The 18,258-nt window shown below is 44.6% G+C and overlaps 1 protein-coding gene across 1 annotated transcript; it reads left to right on the forward strand.

The window, feature by feature from the left end:
- Positions 1 to 1,538: 1,538 nt before the first annotated feature.
- Positions 1,539 to 16,324, forward strand: LOC147018912 (uncharacterized). Its single transcript, XM_085899025.1, has 2 exons — positions 1,539 to 1,979; positions 13,614 to 16,324. Exon 2 carries the CDS (start codon positions 14,294 to 14,296, stop codon positions 15,299 to 15,301), a length of 1,008 nt encoding a protein of 335 aa, XP_085755151.1. The 5' UTR covers positions 1,539 to 1,979; positions 13,614 to 14,293; the 3' UTR covers positions 15,302 to 16,324.
- The last annotated feature ends 1,934 nt before the right edge of the window (positions 16,325 to 18,258 follow it).

An 18,258-nucleotide genomic window follows, 5' to 3' on the forward strand; every position in this document is an offset into this window, starting at 1 on the left:
GGAGCATCACACATGGCATTTCCCTCAACCAAGCCACAGAAAATCAAGTTAAACCGTTAAAAATCGTTATTTTCTAAGTTTGTGACCTTGTGACGAAATCGAAAAATCAGGCTCTGTATCGCTGTCGGCATATCCAAGTACTATCCAAATATCGAAACCCCTTTCCGATTCGATCAATTCTGCAGAAGATAGATTTTTGATTTGGCTACCCCTCAAAAATGGCTATTTTGTGGGCGTGGCTCCACCCATAATGGGTGTAGCCATGGCCACCTCTAGGAAAATACAACTGGACATTGATATCTAACACATGTCCAAGTTTCATCAAGATAGAATCAAAGACCACTGAGCTATGCTTTGGAAACACAGACGGACACACACACACACACACACACACACACACACACACACACACACACACACACACACACACACACACACACACACACACACACACACACACACACACACACACGACGAATACAGTGGTCACTTTGGCTGCCACCCGCGAACCAATTGAATGGAAATACTAAACCTTCCAATCTGTAGTGAACATGTGACCTGCGTTTTCATTCTCACTAACACCTCCATTGTCGCCATCTTCATCTGAATCGCTCGCTCTTCCTAAAGCTGGCCAGCCGACCAAACTGAGCAACTGGGAAAGAAGGACTTTGGTCAGGGAAGTGACCAAGAACCCAATGACCACTCTGGAAGAACAACAGAGTTCCTTGGCTGAGATGGGAGAACCTCCTGGAAGGACAACCGTCTCTGCAACACTTCACAAATCTTGGCTTTATGGGAGAGTGGCCAGACGGAAGCCACTCCTGAGAAAAAGGCACTTGCCAGCATGCCTGGAGTTTGCAAAAATGCACGTGAAAGACTCTGAGAGCATGAGGCAAAAGATTCTGTGGTCTGATGAGATGAAAATTGAACTCTTTGGCCTGAATGCAAAGTAGTACCCATCTAACACCATCCCTACCATGAAGCATGGTGGTTGCAGCATCATGCTATGGGGATGCTTTTCAGCGGCAGGGACTGGGAGCCTTGTATGGATAGAGGAAACAATGAATGGAGTCAAATACAGGAAAATCCTTGAGGAGAACCTGCTTCAGAGTGCAAAAGATTTGAGATTGTGACGAAGATTTACATTCCAACAGGACAATGTCCCCAAGCATACAGCCAAGGCAACGCTGGAATGGCGTCAGAACAAGAATGTAAAAGTCCTGGAGTGGCCCAGGCAAAGCCCAGACTTGAATCCCATTGAGAATCTGTGGAAAGACTTGAAAATTGCTGTTCACTGACGTGCCACATCCAACTTGACAGTACTTCAGCAAATATGCAAGGAATAATGTGAGAAAATCTCCAAATCCAGATGTGCAAAGCTGATGCAGACATATTCAAGAAGACTCGAAGCTGTCATCGCTGCCAAACACGCTTATAGAAAATATTGACTTGGGGGGGGGGGGGTTGAATACTTTTTGACACAAGACATTTCAGCCTTTCATTTTTAATTAATTTGTAAAAGTTTCTCAAAACAAGTTGTCACTTTGTCATTATGGGGTATTTTGTACAGATTGGCAAAAACTTTAAATAGAATCCATTTTTAATTCAGGCTGCAACACAATAAAATGTAAGAAAAGTCGAGGGGTGTGAATACTTTCTGAAGGCACTGTAAAACAAGGGTCTGCAATCTCTGATTGCTCTTTCTTGCTTATGTTCGAATTTTTAGAGTGGGGGAAGGGAGAGGGAGGGGACGGCAGAGTTGTGGTTTCACTTGTTGGATGTAAAGGTTTGATGAATTAGAAAAATGTATAGATATAACATTATACAGTGTACAGTTAAGGACATTTTTATGTGACATTGTGCCCTTAAAATGTCTCTTGTTGTCTTTTTCAAAGACGTGATGCAGATTTAACAGATATCGATTTCAAATTCAAAACATATATGGGACCAACGAATGTTCCCTTCTCGACACGTCTCCAGTAAGTAAAACTTGTTTTACTCTTACTTTGTCAATGTAGAGCTTGATCTTTTACCAAGTGTTTGGTGATTCTGAATGAATGTTTCTCACCAAATGGACAACAAACTGACTATTTCATCTTCTTTTTTGAATCGGGCAACTCTGGAGAAGGTTGACGAAGATGAAGTAAGTAGTGAGAAAAACTCGTCCTAAAATTGTATTTTATATGAAACTGGAAAGGCATTCTGTGGAGGGCACACCTCCACCAGGTTGAACAGTTTAAGTTTTGTATCTCACTGATGGGCTGGATATGGATCTGGACCTGAACTAAAATTGAATTGTCTCGTTCTTGTCACCTATCCAACTCATCCACCAAGTTTTGTCTAAATCCGTGAACACAACTTTTGAGATATCATGCTTCATTTAGTTTTTGGCCCCACGTCTCAATGGTGAAGAATCACTGAAAATATTCTTGTCTCCGGATCCGAATCTTCACCAAAATCTAATCAATTTGTCTTTGCATACACCCAACCTGTACACTAAATTTCGTCTGAATACATCCATAACTTTTTGAGATATCCTGTGAAGTGAAGGAAGCATTAAGAGAGAGGCTGAGTATGGTTGAAGATGATGTGGTTGAGCTTGAAAGTGGTTGGATGTCAATGAAAGATAGTCTATTGGGAGCCGCTGGTGAGGTATGTGGATGGACAAAAGGACCACCGAGGCACTCGGAAACATGGTGGTGGGATGATGAAGTTGGAAAGACGATTGAAGAGAAGAGGAAGAATTTCAAGTAATGGCAAAAGGCAAAGGGTACGGTGGAAGAAGAGGCTGCACATGAAAGTATAAGGAAGCCAAGAAGGCTGCAAAGAAAGAGGTAGCAAAGGCGCAGGAGGCCCAGAGGAAGATATTCGGAGAACGCTTGGATTCGGAGGAGGGTAAGAGAGCGGTGTTCAGGATTGCAAGGCAGATAGCGAGAGAGAGATTTGATGTGACGGGGGTGAGTTGCTTGAAGGATGAAGTGGGACAAATTGTTGTGGATTCAGATGGAATTAAAGGAAGACGGAAGAGATATATGGAAAGGCTGTTGAATGTACAAAATGAATGGGATAGAAACATCGAGAGTAACCCAGTTTTAGGACCAGCAGAGAAGATAACTGAGAAGGAAGTTGAGGAAGCTATAAGATCAATGAAGAGTAGAAAAGCAGGAGGGCCGACGGGAGTTGTGGGAGATATGTTGAAGGCAGCGGGAAGTTGGGGTGTGAAGAGAATGACAGAGATCTGTAATCTGGTGGTGAAAGGCAGCCGCATTCCAGTGGATTGGGAACTGAGTACCCTCGTCCCTCTGTACAAGGGGAAAGGTGACCCTCTGGACTGTGGCTCCTATAGAGCAATAAAGTTATTGGAGTATGGAATGAAGGTATTGGAAAGGGTGTTGGAGAAGAGGATAAGGAAGAAGGTAAAGATTGACGAAATGCAGTTTGGATTTATGCCAGGAAGAGGAATGACAGATGCAATTTTTATTGTAAGGCAGTTGCAGGAGAAGTACATGGAGAAGAGGAAGAAGTTGTTTTTTGGGTTTGTTGATCTGGAGAAAGCATTTGATAGGGTCCCACGCGAAGTAATGGCATGGGCATTGAGGAAGTTAGGAGTGGAGGAATGGTTGATCAGAGTAGTGATGGCCATGTACGAGAGAGCACGCACAGCTGTAAGGACGAAGGATGGGAACAGTGGTGAGTTTGAGGTGAGGGTAGGAGTGCACCAGGGGTCGGTACTAAGTCCACTTCTATTTGTAGTTGTGATGGAGGTGCTGGCTCGGAGGGTAGAGGGTTTACCGTGGGAGCTGCTGTATGCAGATGATCTGGTGTTGATTGCAGAGAGTATGGATGGACTGAAGGAGAAGATGAACAAGTGGAAGGAATGTATGGAGGTAAAAGGTTTGAAGGTGAATATCGGAAAGACGAAGGTGATGGCAAGTGGTAAAGCATGTGGTGAGGTGGAAAGGACTGGGAAGTGGCCGTGTGCTGTGTGCAGGAAGGGTGTCGGAGTGAACTCCATTCAGTGCACAATGTGTGCTGAATGGGTTCATCGAAAATGTAGTGGGGTGAGAGGGTCATTAACCAGTGTGGCAGGTACATTCAAATGTAAGGTGTGCATCGAGGGAGCAGCAGATGAAGGAATTGTTGAGTTGGATCTTGGAGGTGGTGTGAAGCTGGAAGGGGTGAAAACATTTTGCTATCTCGGAGACATGCTGAATGGAGAAGGTGGATCAGACTCTTCGACGGTTGCTAGAGTGAGATGTGCATGGAAGAAGTTTCGGGAACTGAGTGGCGTGCTGACAAAGAGGGGAGTGTCGTTGAAGCTGAAGGGAAAGGTGTATGCTACATGTGTGAGGAGTACGATGATTTATGGGAGTGAGACATGGGTACTGAACATGGAGCAGCAACAAAGGCTGGAAAGGGTGGAAATGCGAATGGTTCGGTGGATGTGTGGAGTATCGTTGAGAGAGAGGAAGACAAATGATGACTTGCGGAAGATGATGGGAATAGAGTCTGTGATGGAGGTTGTGAAGAGAAACAGGTTGAGATGGTTGGGTCATGTGTTGAGGAAGGATGAAAGTGACTGGGTGAGAGGAGTGTTGGAAATGAGTGTAGCCGGAAGTAGAGGACGGGGAAGACCGAGAAAAACTTGGCTAAATGTGGTGGAAGAGGAAATGTGGGCAAGGGGATGAAGAAGGGGAGATGCAGAAAACAGGGTAAAGTGGAGAAGATTGTCATGGGGCCCGCAAGGCTAACCCCTGCTTTAGTGGGGAAAATGGCCTTTAAATGCTTGTGTGTGTGTGTGTGTGTGTGTATGTGGGTGTGTGTGTGTGTGTGTGTGTGTGTGTGTGTGTGTGTGTGTGTGTGTGTGTGTGTGTGTGTGTGTGTGTGTGTGTGTGTGTGTGTGTGTGTGTGTGTGTGTGTGTGTGTGTGTGTGTGTGTGTGTGTGTGTGTGTGTGTTGTACTCCTTGGAACTGACCAAGTACCAAGTTAGAATAAAACTCTCTGATGTAATGTAGAAGTGAATTGAATCAGGTTGGTCGAACTGTTAACTAAAGTAAGAATAAATGAAATAGAACCAAATAATATTGCAACAAATGGGGATTCTTAAGTTCATTGTACAAGGGTGAGAAGTGTATGGTGTATAATTAGAAAATAAATTGTTTCACAAGGAAGGACTTGTGTGGACATCAGTTTTATCAGTGTCGATAGGGTTTTTGTAGGATTTTATAATCAAATCGGACAAACGTTAAACTCTGTCTGAAGTCAAATAGGATTCCACAATCGGCCAGTTAGAATCCTTCAGGAGGACAACGATCACAACAAGGTGGGTTTAAAAAAATCCACATCACTATTCTGCCAGGAGATGGACGCCGACCATAAGAATTTACTATTCTACACTCATGTCAGATGGTTATCTCATGGAAACGTTCCTCTGTGCGTTTCCGAGCTCAAAGATGAACTGAAGGAGTTCCTACGCACACAAGGGAAAATGGCATGGGTCGCGTTGCTTGAGTTGGACTCTTGGCTGTCAGAATTGTTCTATCTTGTTGACATCTTTGAACGTCTCAATGTCCTCAGCCGCTCCCTCCAAGGCAAAGACGCCAACCTCATGATTTTCACGACAAAATGAGCAGATTTCTGGCGACTCTAAAATTACTGGCAGTCAAAGCAGCTGTTAAGCGCTTCAGCCTTTCACCTGTCTGGTGGAGCATCCAATGACCTGCCAGTACGATGATACTGAGCTCGACAGTCATTCTGGGGAGATAGCACGTCACCTTCGCTCGCTCATTGAACAGTTCGAGCACCATATCCCTGAGCTGGATGTGCAGTCCTTTTCTGTGGTTTGGGATCCTTTCACGGCTCCACTGGACTCGATTGCTGATGAAGATGATACAGCACAGGAAGAGCTTGTACAGCTCCAGCAGGATTCAGGAGCGCAGTCTCTTGCGCGGACGAATTCGTTGTCGACATTCTGGTGCAAAATGCTGCCATCGGACACGGCGCGTCAGACACTGCCCTGTCACGGCGCGCCATTCAGGTTCTCATGCCATATCCTTCATCATACTTTTGTGAGCAGTCGTTCTCCACCATGGTGGTGATTGAAACAAAGTACAGATATTGCTTAGAAATGGAGCATGATATGATCCTGGCATTGTCATCTACTTCTCCACGAATAGAGAAGTTGGTTTCTGAAAAGCAGGCTCATCCTTCTCACTGATGTATCGAAATGTCATTTGGACTAAACTTCTGAAACATTCAACTGTACTATTTGGATACTGTCGGCTATTCTCCGTTTACTCGTCCATGAAAACATGACGATGGTGAATTAAGTCAACAGTAAATTTTCTTGTGTCATATGAAAATCTTATCTTAAATATTATGAATTGGGTTTTGAATCTTTTGGGTCGCGCGATGCAGAGAGGTTCTGAAATTGGGTCGCCACTAAAAAAGTTTGAAAACCACTGGTCTATCACGTGACCGAAAGTGTGTTGAAATGGCGGATTGAATAGATTATTGGGAAAATCCGGAAATTCCTTCAAAAAACTTTTTCTCCAGACCCACCAATCAGGGTGTTATCAAACTTGGGTGACAATATTAGGCCAAGGCCCAGATAATGCTGAAGGTCCATTGATCTTATTTTTGTGATTACGATGATGTATATTTTGCACTCGATTTATGACTGATTCGATTGATAAACTGCTTATCCATGGCAAATACCTTATGAAGTGTTTCATGATATTGTGGAAGTAGACATCAAAGAACTTGAAGTTTATTCACGTTGATTGGTATACGCATGTCATTCCAGAGGCAAAGTCATGGAAATTTATATGTTCGGTTTCTAATTGAGGTTCATCTTTTTCTGTGTGTTCATCACGCATCAATCATGCTGTCGCATCCGTGCAGCAGCGAGTCGGCACTCTGCTCTCTTCCTCGACCTTTTCCCATGGAATTATGATCCTGTACGGAATGCCATTCACCCTGATGTGGTTTGAGTACTGTACCAGGAATTTCAGCATTTAAAGATAGACTGGATTTCTTCAGGCCCAGATGGTCTGAGACATTATTTGGCCTTTCTCATGAAAAATACATCCAATTTGACATTTTTTTTCTGTCCTTTCAAATCAACTTTAAGTCTGCACTTTCTTTAACAACCCAAATCCGAATGTTCGTATGCACCTCGTAGATTTTAAGACAAACATAATACTGAATAAATGTACCATGTGAACCAATTCAATGAAAATGATCATCATGGAGTCGACAAATATCAATATCAATGATGATGCCTATGGCGGCCATCTTTGATAACACAATGAAGCATCTCCAAATCACGATGCCAGGTGTTGGCTCAATGGTTCGGGTGGTGGGCATTGGATCCGAGGGTCCTGAGTTAAAATCCCGCTCAGCTGTTGAATTAATACGAAGAGGGGTGAACTCGGCCTGTCATCCGAAAGAGGTCGGCAGAATGAGTGCCACCATGCTGGTGTCCAGTGTCGGAGTGGCGACACGTCCAGGATTGTGCCCAAGAGCCAAGGAGACAGCCGAGGCGGCATCAACGCTCTGCACAGAGAATGGTCCCAATATCCTCCTGCTCCTCGAAATCACTTGCTTATCTTTCTGAGCAAATTGACGAGCGGATTGAAAAATGGTTGATAAGGAACGAGTGGCTTGGTAAGCGATAGCAAGCCGCTTGATGCCTGCAGTGAACGTGGGTGGGATCACAACACAGATGGTGAACGCAGAGTGAAAGCTGCGATACTGAATTGATGTTTTCGAGTAAAATGACACTATTCCTGTTTAGTAACACTTGAAACAACCCGTGGAACGTTTCCCACAAAGCTTCCGTCCACCATTGGAACGGCGAATGGACATGTGCTCAAAACGACATTCCCACAGAGCGTTCAGTTTGAGATTCGTTCAAAAACAACGACGTGTTGTTCGTGATCCTTATCGATGTCTCTGACAACAGTGAAAACGAATCGTAAAAAGAAGTAAAGCGATCAAACACTCGATTCTGCCATTGCCCATTTATTTCAGCAGGAACCCATGTGACACGAACCGTTGCTAGGCAACCGTAACTTGGTAGGCCTCAGGCTTCTCGCGTTGAAGTCACTTGGAAGGAAACGTGTATTTTATTTGATTTTATTTTTACCTTCCCCGATGCTGCATCGATGATTTTCCTGAATGCATCATTCCCGAAGGATTTATGACATCATTTAAATCCTCTCCAAGAATAATATTGAATGGAGAGGTGATGGTGATGAAACCACAACAAACCCGTAAAATGGACGAATTAAAATGTGTCATGAGGATAATTAGTTAAAAATACTGGAAACTACAGCGAGGGTTCTGGGTATATTCAATCCCCTGGACACCTGTGAACCACGTGGGTGGTTTACAGATAGGATCGTGTCTCAGGAAATTAACGGGAGTGAGCAGGATTTGAACCGAGAACACAGACAGGTTCAAGATCTGACACCCAGCCGCGTCCCAGACCACTCGGCCACGAATTTCCACTGATTAAAACTCGGTGGTTAATCCTTTTAACCCTCACATGGTCTCTCTGTGTGTGTCCGGGCGGAACTTTTTTCCATTCCGGATTTTGTTGTCAAATGTTTGACGAAGCTTTTTTCTGTGAATATTTAAAAGCCAATTTCATCATTTTAATCATATCATTTTTTAAATTATCATTATTAGTATTATTGTGAGTATTATTATTAATATTGTTATTCGACACATTTTGATCTTTTTTTTGCTCGATTCATATTTTTCTCGTCAACCGCTTGTCCGATTGACAAATTTCCAGTGTTCGATGTGTCATATCCAAATAATATCGGGACCCCGGAACCGGAAGTCCCCTCGGATGAGGACGGAATAAAGCGAGTGTTGAAACCAGTATGGCGGCCGGCTGACTCTTTATAAACACCTCATACTCCCGACACCTGTTCCCCCAAGAGAAGCAGAAGGATGGAGAAACCGTAGCTCAATTCTCCACACGTCTACGCACCATGGCGAAGACCTGCTTCAGCGAATTTGAGCCCGAGGTCATCAATGACTTCATCCGTGACCAGATCATTGACGCCTGCAAGTCAAAGCGTCTCCGTACCAAACTGCTCGCGCAGAAGAACCTGACGCTGAAGACCGCGCTGGAACTCGCCCAAGCAATGGAGGCCTCGGAGCGACGAGCCGCTGAGATGGCTCATGAACGCACCGATCCTGAGAAAGCGTACGCCGTCCACAGCGAGAGCCACAACGCGCAGAAGCCGTCCCAGCGAGGAGGTCGCAACAGCCGCCGTGGTGGAAAACCACAACAACCGCCCCGCACAGAATCCCGTCAGGATCATCGCAGAGACACACAATGCAATCGCTGTGGTCGGATGGGCCACACCGGTGATGACTGCATATGCTCCCGAAACGTAACATGCTACAAGTGCAACCGCCTTGGTCATTTTGCCGTCATGTGCCGATCAAAAAACTCATCTGAGGTACGCTCTTTCTTGGGCACGGTGCAGTGCAGTGCCAGATTCATCTGAAACTTCACTACCTTGACCGAGCCTCTGCGCCAGCTCACGAAACAAGGATCAGCATGGTCCTGGGGACCGACCGAAGTGAAGTCGTTCAACGACGTCAAGGAGGCGCTGTCCGAGGACACAACTACGCGAAACTTCGACCCGAAGAAATTCACAGTTTGTGGTCGAGGCTAGTCCAGTTGGCCTCGGAGCCATTCTCGTTCAGGAAGGCAAGACCATTGCATATGCCAGCTGCGCGCTCAGCGACGTTGAACAGCGCTACTCTCAGACAGAGCGCGAAGCTCTCACCATTCATTGTTTCCTCTATCCTTACAAGGCATATCACAAAATGCACAAGCTTTTCCACCTGGTGCTCTTGATGCTAAAAATGTGACGAGTCCTACTGGTATGTCACCCCTGCCGAATCAGGAAGAATCTGTTTCTATGTCTCCTCAGTGCCCCATTCGTCCTGAACGGCTCAGAAAGTGGTCTCAGTATTTGGAGGATTTCGTCTGTTAATTTTGGCCATTTCGAGAGGGAGGAAATGTGCTGTATGTGGATTGGATGTTTGGCGTCACGTGATTGGGTTTTGATGTTATGTTCCGCCCGCTGGGTGGCGTGCCTGTCCTTCCATTTCCCGCAATAAAAAAGGGTTCCCGCTTGCTGGCGCTCATGGCCTAATGATCTGCTGTCCGTCTGATCCGTGAACACCACAGATGTGTCCTTGGTGATTGGGGGTAGTTGTACAAACCGAGATAATTTCACGCCGAAGGACCCTAAGTTTGGCAGAAATTGGACAAATTTGTTCGAAATACCCGAGTGTGGATCGGACCGAGAAAATGTTCGCTTTTGACTTTGCGCTTGGAAAATGTTACAGAGAACTGTTATGAAACAACAGACATGGCTACATCTTATGGTTCCCCTCCACAGCTGAGAGAGAATGTCTGTGCTGTGACTTGTCGTGTCCCACCCTCATGCCCGTGCCGTGTCTTGTCCCACTGTCATGGCCATGCTTTGTCATGTCGTGTCTGTGCTGTGCCGTGCTGTATCCCACCGTCGTATTGTGTTCATGCTGTCGTGTCCCCTCATGTCTGTGCTGTGTCCCACCGTTGTGTCTGTGCCGTGCTGTCGTGTCCATGAAACATCGTGTTTCTGCTGGAGTGATGTAACCAATTTATCAATTACTACAAAACCCCTTACAAACGGTCAATAATGGACAAGCTGGAAGGTGACGATGGTTCGTGGGCTGTAGCAAGGCAGAATCGTATAACACTGGTATAAGGCCGTTGAGTATACGATGGTGATTTTTAGATCGCTTACTGAGTTAAATATATCGAAAACACGATTCAAATCTGACAAATTAGAAAAATTGACCTTTGTGACCTTTATAGGTCAAAGGCGAATATCAAAGGCGAGTGGTCAGAGCTGGCGCCCATGCACTCATTGATTTCTGTAGCATACATTGCGGTTACCCGGTTACTGTAGAATGTCGAAAACCCGGTTTGATTCTGACAACTTTGAAAATGTGACCTGTATGTGACCATTAAAGTTCAAAAAACAAGGACAAAAGACCTTGAAATAGAGAAGAGGGTCAACACGATGAGTTACTGAAGACTGTTAACTACAAAATTCCAAAACCCCGGTTAGATTCTGACCACTTTGAAGATTTGGCCTTTATGTGACCTTAAAAGGTCAAACAACAAGGATATTGATATTGAAATAAGGAAACAGAATGCATGTTATGGCTTCGGCAAAAAAAAAAAAATGTTGCATTGGCGTAACCCGCCCGACCCTAAAAATTCCGCCGACCCTATGTTTTTTTTTTTGTTTTTTTGCTGTCGAAAAATTTTGCCGACCCTATTTTATTGCTATTTTTGTTGTTTTGCTGTCGTTTTCAAGTATCTTGTTGATTGCGATCGCGATCGCAAAAACCCGGAAGTGTTTCGGACAGAACCCGCCGACAAAAAGGGTGGTACTCGAGCCGGGGGAGATTTTGGGAGGGATTTATTAGGAAAAAAAAAAAAAAAGATCCCGCCGACCTCCCCTATTTTTCAGTGACCCGTTACGCCAATGCAACATTTTTTTTTTTGGCCTTATTGAAGTTAGTTGGTTGCAGAATGTCGAACACCCAGTTCAATTCTGACAACTTTGAAAAATTGACCTTTGTGACCTTTAAAGGTCAAAGGTTCCGAGCTTGAGTGAAAAACGTTGCATTGACAATGTGCATAACAATGGAGCATCACACATGGCATTTCCCTCAACCAAGCCACAGAAAATCAAGTTAAACCGTTAAAAATCGTTATTTTCTAAGTTTGTGACCTTGTGACGAAATCGAAAAATCAGGCTCTGTATCGCTGTCGGCATATCCAAGTACTATCCAAATATCGAAACCCCTTTCCGATTCGATCAATTCTGCAGAAGATAGATTTTTAATTTGGCTACCCCTCAAAAATGGCTATTTTGTGGGCGTGGCTCCACCCATAATGGGTGCAGCCACGGCCACCTCCTGGAAAATACAACTGGACATTGATATCTAACACATGTCCAAGTTTCATCAAGATAGAATCAAAGACCACTGAGCTATGCTCTGGAAACACAGACGGACACACACACACACACACACACACACACACACACACACACACACACACACACACACACACACACACACACACACACACGACGAATACAGTGGTCACTTTGGCTGACACCCGCGAACCAATTGAATGGAAATACTAAACCTTCCAATCTGTAGTGAACATGTGACCTGCGTTTTCATTCTCACTAACACCTCCATTGTCGCCATCTTCATCTGAATCGCTCGCTCTTCCTAAAGCTGGCCAGCCGACCAAACTGAGCAACTGGGAAAGAAGGACTTTGGTCAGGGAAGTGACCAAGAACCCAATGACCACTCTGGAAGAACAACAGAGTTCCTTGGCTGAGATGGGAGAACCTCCTGGAAGGACAACCGTCTCTGCAACACTTCACAAATCTTGGCTTTATGGGAGAGTGGCCAGACGGAAGCCACTCCTGAGAAAAAGGCACTTGCCAGCATGCCTGGAGTTTGCAAAAATGCACGTGAAAGACTCTGAGAGCATGAGGCAAAAGATTCTGTGGTCTGATGAGATGAAAATTGAACTCTTTGGCCTGAATGCAAAGTAGTACCCATCTAACACCATCCCTACCATGAAGCATGGTGGTTGCAGCATCATGCTATGGGGATGATTTTCAGCGGCAGGGACTGGGAGCCTTGTATGGATAGAGGAAACAATGAATGGAGTCAAATACAGGAAAATCCTTGAGGAGAACCTGCTTCAGAGTGCAAAAGATTTGAGATTGTGACGAAGATTTACATTCCAACAGGACAATGTCCCCAAGCATACAGCCAAGGCAACGCTGGAATGGCATCAGAACAAGAATGTAAAAGTCCTGGAGTGGCCCAGGCAAAGCCCAGACTTGAATCCCATTGAGAATCTGTGGAAATACTTGAAAATTGCTGTTCACTGACGTGCCACATCCAACTTGACAGTACTTTAGCAAATATGCAAGGAATAATGTGAGAAAATCTCCAAATCCAGATGTGCAAAGCCGATGCAGACATATTCAAGAAGACTCGAAGCTGTCATCGCTGCCAAACACGCTTATAGAAAATATTGACTTGGGGGGGGGGTGGGGGGTTGAATACTTTTTGACACAAGACATTTCAGCCTTTCATTTTTAATTAATTTGTAAAAGTTTCTCAAAACAAGTTGTCACTTTGTCATTATGGGGTATTTTGTACAGATTGGCAAAAACTTTAAATAGAATCCATTTTTAATTCAGGCTGCAACACAATAAAATGTAAGAAAAGTCGAGGGGTGTGAATACTTTCTGAAGGCACTGTAAAACAAGGGTCTGCAATCTCTGATTGCTCTTTCTTGCTTATGTTCGAATTTTTAGAGTGGGGGAAGGGAGAGGGAGGGGACGGCAGAGTTGTGGTTTCACTTGTTGGATGTAAAGGTTTGATGAATTAGAAAAATGTATAGATATAACATTATACAGTGTACAGTTAAGGACATTTTTATGTGACATTGTGCCCTTAAAATGTCTCTTGTTGTCTTTTTCAAGGACGTGATGCAGATTTAACAGATATCGATTTCAAATTCAAAACATATATGGGACCAACGAATGTTCCCTTCTCGACACGTCTCCAGTAAGTAAAACTTGTTTTACTCTTACTTTGTCAATGTAGAGCTTGATCTTTTACCAAGTGTTTGGTGATTCTGAATGAATGTTTCTCACCAAATGGACAACAAACTGACTTTTTGATCTTCTTTTTTGAATCGGGCAACTCTGGAGAAGGTTGACGAAGATGAAGTAAGTAGTGAGAAAAACTCGTCCTAAAATTGTATTTTATATGAAACTGGAAAGGCATTCTGTGGAGGGCACACCTCCACCAGGTTGAACAGTTTAAGTTTTGTATCTCACTGATGGGCTGGATATGGATCTGGACCTGAACTAAAATTGAATTGTCTCGTTCTTGTCACCTATCCAACTCATCCACCAAGTTTTGTCTAAATCCGTGAACACAACTTTTGAGATATCATGCTTCATTTAGTTTTTGGCCCCACGTCTCAATGGTGAAGAATCACTGAAAATATTCTTGTCTCCGGATCCGAATCTTCACCAAAATCTAATCAATTTGTCTTTGCATACACCCAACCTGTACACTAAATTTCGTCTGAATACATCCATAACTTTTTGAGATATCCTGTGAAGTGAAGGAAGCATTAAGAGAGAGGCTGAGTATGGTTGAAGATGATGTGGTTGAGCTTGAAAGTGGTTGGATGTCAATGAAAGATAGTCTATTGGGAGCCATTGGTGAGGTATGTGGATGGACAAAAGGACCACCGAGGCACTCGGAAACATGGTGGTGGGATGATGAAGTTGGAAAGACGATTGAAGAGAAGAGGAAGAAGTTCAAGGAATGGCAAAAGGCGAAGGGAACGGTGGAAGAAGAGGCTGCACATGAAAGTTATAAGGAAGCCAAGAAGGCTGCAAAGAAAGAGGTAGCAAAGGCGCAGGAGGCCCAGAGGAAGATATTCGGAGAACGCTTGGATTCGGAGGAGGGTAAGAGAGCGGTATTCAGGATTGCAAGGCAGATAGCGAGAGAGAGATTTGATGTGACGGGGGTGAGTTGCTTGAAGTATGAAGTGGGACAAATTGTTGTGGATTCAGATGGAATTAAAGGAAGATGGAAGAGATATATGGAAAGGCTGTTGAATGTAGAAAATGAATGGGATAGAAACATCGAGAGTAACCCAGTTTTAGGACCAGCAGAGAAGATAACTGAGAAGGAAGTTGAGGAAGCTATAAGATCAATGAAGAGTAGAAAAGCAGGAGGGCCGACGGGAGTTGTGGGAGATATGTTGAAGGCAGCGGGAAGTTGGGGTGTGAAGAGAATGACAGAGATCTGTAATCTGGTGGTGAAAGGCAGCCGCATTTCAGTGGATTGGGAACTGAGTACCCTCGTCCCTCTGTACAAGGGGAAAGGTGACCCTCTGGACTGTGGCTCCTATAGAGCAATAAAGTTATTGGAGCATGGAATGAAGGTATTGGAAAGGGTGTTGGAGAAGAGGATAAGGAAGAAGGTAAAGATTGACGAAATGCAGTTTGGATTTATGCCAAGAAGAGGAATGACAGATGCAATTTTTATTGTAAGGCAGTTGCAGGAGAAGTACATGGAGAAGAGGAAGAAGTTGATTTTGGGTTTGTTGATCTGGAGAAAGCATTTGATAGGGTCCCACGCGAAGTAATGGCATGGGCATTGAGGAAGTTAGGAGTGGAGGAATGGTTGATCAGAGTAGTGATGGCCATGTACGAGAGAGCACGCACAGCTGTAAGGACGAAGGATGGGAACAGTGGTGAGTTTGAGGTGAGGGTAGGAGTGCACCAGGGGTCGGTACTAAGTCCACTTCTATTTGTAGTTGTGATGGAGGTGCTGGCTCGGAGGGTAGAGGGTTTACCGTGGGAGCTGCTGTATGCAGATGATCTGGTGTTGATTGCAGAGAGTATGGATGGACTGAAGGAGAAGATGAACAAGTGGAAGGAATGTATGGAGGTAAAAGGTTTGAAGGTGAATATCGGAAAGACGAAGGTGATGGCAAGTGGTAAAGCATGTGGTGAGGTGGAAAGGACTGGGAAGTGGCCGTGTGCTGTGTGCAGGAAGGGTGTCGGAGTGAACTCCATTCAGTGCACAATGTGTGCTGAATGGGTTCATCGAAAATGTAGTGGGGTGAGAGGGTCATTAACCAGTGTGGCAGGTACATTCAAATGTAAGGTGTGCATCGAGGGAGCAGCAGATGAAGGAATTGTTGAGTTGGATCTTGGAGGTGGTGTGAAGCTGGAAGGGGTGAAAACATTTTGCTATCTCGGAGACATGCTGAATGGAGAAGGTGGATCAGACTCTTCGACGGTTGCTAGAGTGAGATGTGCATGGAAGAAGTTTCGGGAACTGAGTGGCGTGCTGACAAAGAGGGGAGTGTCGTTGAAGCTGAAGGGAAAGGTGTATGCTACATGTGTGAGGAGTACGATGATTTATGGGAGTGAGACATGGGTACTGAACATGGAGCAGCAACAAAGGCTGGAAAGGGTGGAAATGCGAATGGTTCGGTGGATGTGTGGAGTATCGTTGAGAGAGAGGAAGACAAATGATGACTTGCGGAAGATGATGGGAATAGAGTCTGTGATGGAGGTTGTGAAGAGAAACAGGTTGAGATGGTTGGGTCATGTGTTGAGGAAGGATGAAAGTGACTGGGTGAGAGGAGTGTTGGAAATGAGTGCAGCCGGAAGTAGAGTACGGGGAAGACCGAGAAAAACTTGGCTAAATGTGGTGGAAGAGGAAATGTGGGCAAGGGGATGAAGAAGGGGAGATGCAGAAAACAGGCTAAAGTGGAGAAGATTGTCATGGGGCCCGCAAGGCTAACCCCTGCTTTAGTGGGGAAAATGGCCTTTAAATGCTTGTGTGTGTGTGTGTGTGTGTGTGTGTGTGTGTGTGTGTGTGTGTCAGTGTGTGTGTGTGTGTGTGTGTGTGTGTGTGTGTGTGTGTGTGTGTGTGTGTGTGTGTGTGTGTGTGTGTGTGTGTGTGTGTGTGTTGTACTCCTTGGAACTGACCAAGTACCAAGTTAGAATAAAACTCTCTGATGTAATGTAGAAGTGAATTGAATCAGGTTGGTCGAACTGTTAACTAAAGTAAGAATAAATGAAATAGAACCAAATAATATTGCAACAAATGGGGATTCTTAAGTTCATTGTACAAGGGTGAGAAGTGTATGGTGTATAATTAGAAAATAAATTGTTTCACAAGGAAGGACTTGTGTGGACATCAGTTTTATCAGTGTCGATAGGGTTTTTGTAGGATTTTATAATCAAATCGGACAAACGTTAAACTCTGTCTGAAGTCAAATAGGATTCCACAATCGGCCAGTTGGAATCCTTCAGGAGGACAACGATCACAACAAGGTGGGTTTAAAAAAATCCACATCACTATTCTGCCAGGAGATGGACGCCGACCATAAGAATTTACTATTCTACACTCATGTCAGATGGTTATCTCATGGAAACGTTCCTCTGTGCGTTTACGAGCTCAAAGATGAACTGAAGGAGTTCCTACGCACACAAGGGAAAATGGCATGGGTCGCGTTGCTTGAGTTGGACTCTTGGCTGTCAGAATTGTTCTATCTTGTTGACATCTTTGAACGTCTCAATGTCCTCAGCCGCTCCCTCCAAGGCAAAGACGCCAACCTCATGATTTTCCCGACAACATGAGCAGATTTCTGGCGACTCTAAAATTACTGGCAGTCAAAGCAGCTGTTAAGCGCTTCAGCCTTTCACCTGTCTGGTGGAGCATCCAATGACCTGCCAGTACGATGATACTGAGCTCGACAGTCATTCTGGGGAGATAGCACGTCACCTTCGCTCGCTCATTGAACAGTTCGAGCACCATATCCCTGAGCTGGATGTGCAGTCCTTTTCTGTGGTTTGGGATCCTTTCACGGCTCCACTGGACTCGATTGCTGATGAAGATGATACAGCACAGGAAGAGCTTGTACAGCTCCAGCAGGATTCAGGAGCGCAGTCTCTTGCGCGGACGAATTCGTTGTCGACATTCTGGTGCAAAATGCTGCCATCGGACACGGCGCGTCAGACACTGCCCTGTCACGGCGCGCCATTCAGGTTCTCATGCCATATCCTTCATCATACTTTTGTGAGCAGTCGTTCTCCACCATGGTGGTGATTGAAACAAAGTACAGATATTGCTTAGAAATGGAGCATGATATGATCCTGGCATTGTCATCTACTTCTCCACGAATAGAGAAGTTGGTTTCTGAAAAGCAGGCTCATCCTTCTCACTGATGTATCGAAATGTCATTTGGACTAAACTTCTGAAACATTCAACTGTACTATTTGGATACTGTCGGCTATTCTCCGTTTACTCGTCCATGAAAACATGACGATGGTGAATTAAGTCAACAGTAAATTTTCTTGTGTCATATGAAAATCTTATCTTAAATATTATGAATTGGGTTTTGAATCTTTTGGGTCGCGCGATGCAGAGAGGTTCTGAAATTGGGTCGCCACTAAAAAAAAGTTTGAAAACCACTGGTCTATCACGTGACCGAAAGTGTGTTGAAATGGCGGATTGAATAGATTATTGGGAAAATCCGGAAATTCCTTCAAAAAACGTTTTCTCCAGACCCACCAATCAGGGTGT

This window comes from Eptatretus burgeri, chromosome 10 (assembly GCF_056783735.1).
Source record: "Eptatretus burgeri isolate ZD-2024b chromosome 10, Ebu_testis_v1, whole genome shotgun sequence".
NCBI classification, from domain to species: domain Eukaryota; kingdom Metazoa; phylum Chordata; class Myxini; order Myxiniformes; family Myxinidae; genus Eptatretus; species Eptatretus burgeri.

Excerpts from the sequence above, each read along its gene's own strand:
- LOC147018912 (XM_085899025.1), top strand. The coding sequence starts at position 14,294 with ATGGTTGAAGATGATGTGGTTGAGCTTGAAAGTGGTTGGATGTCAATG.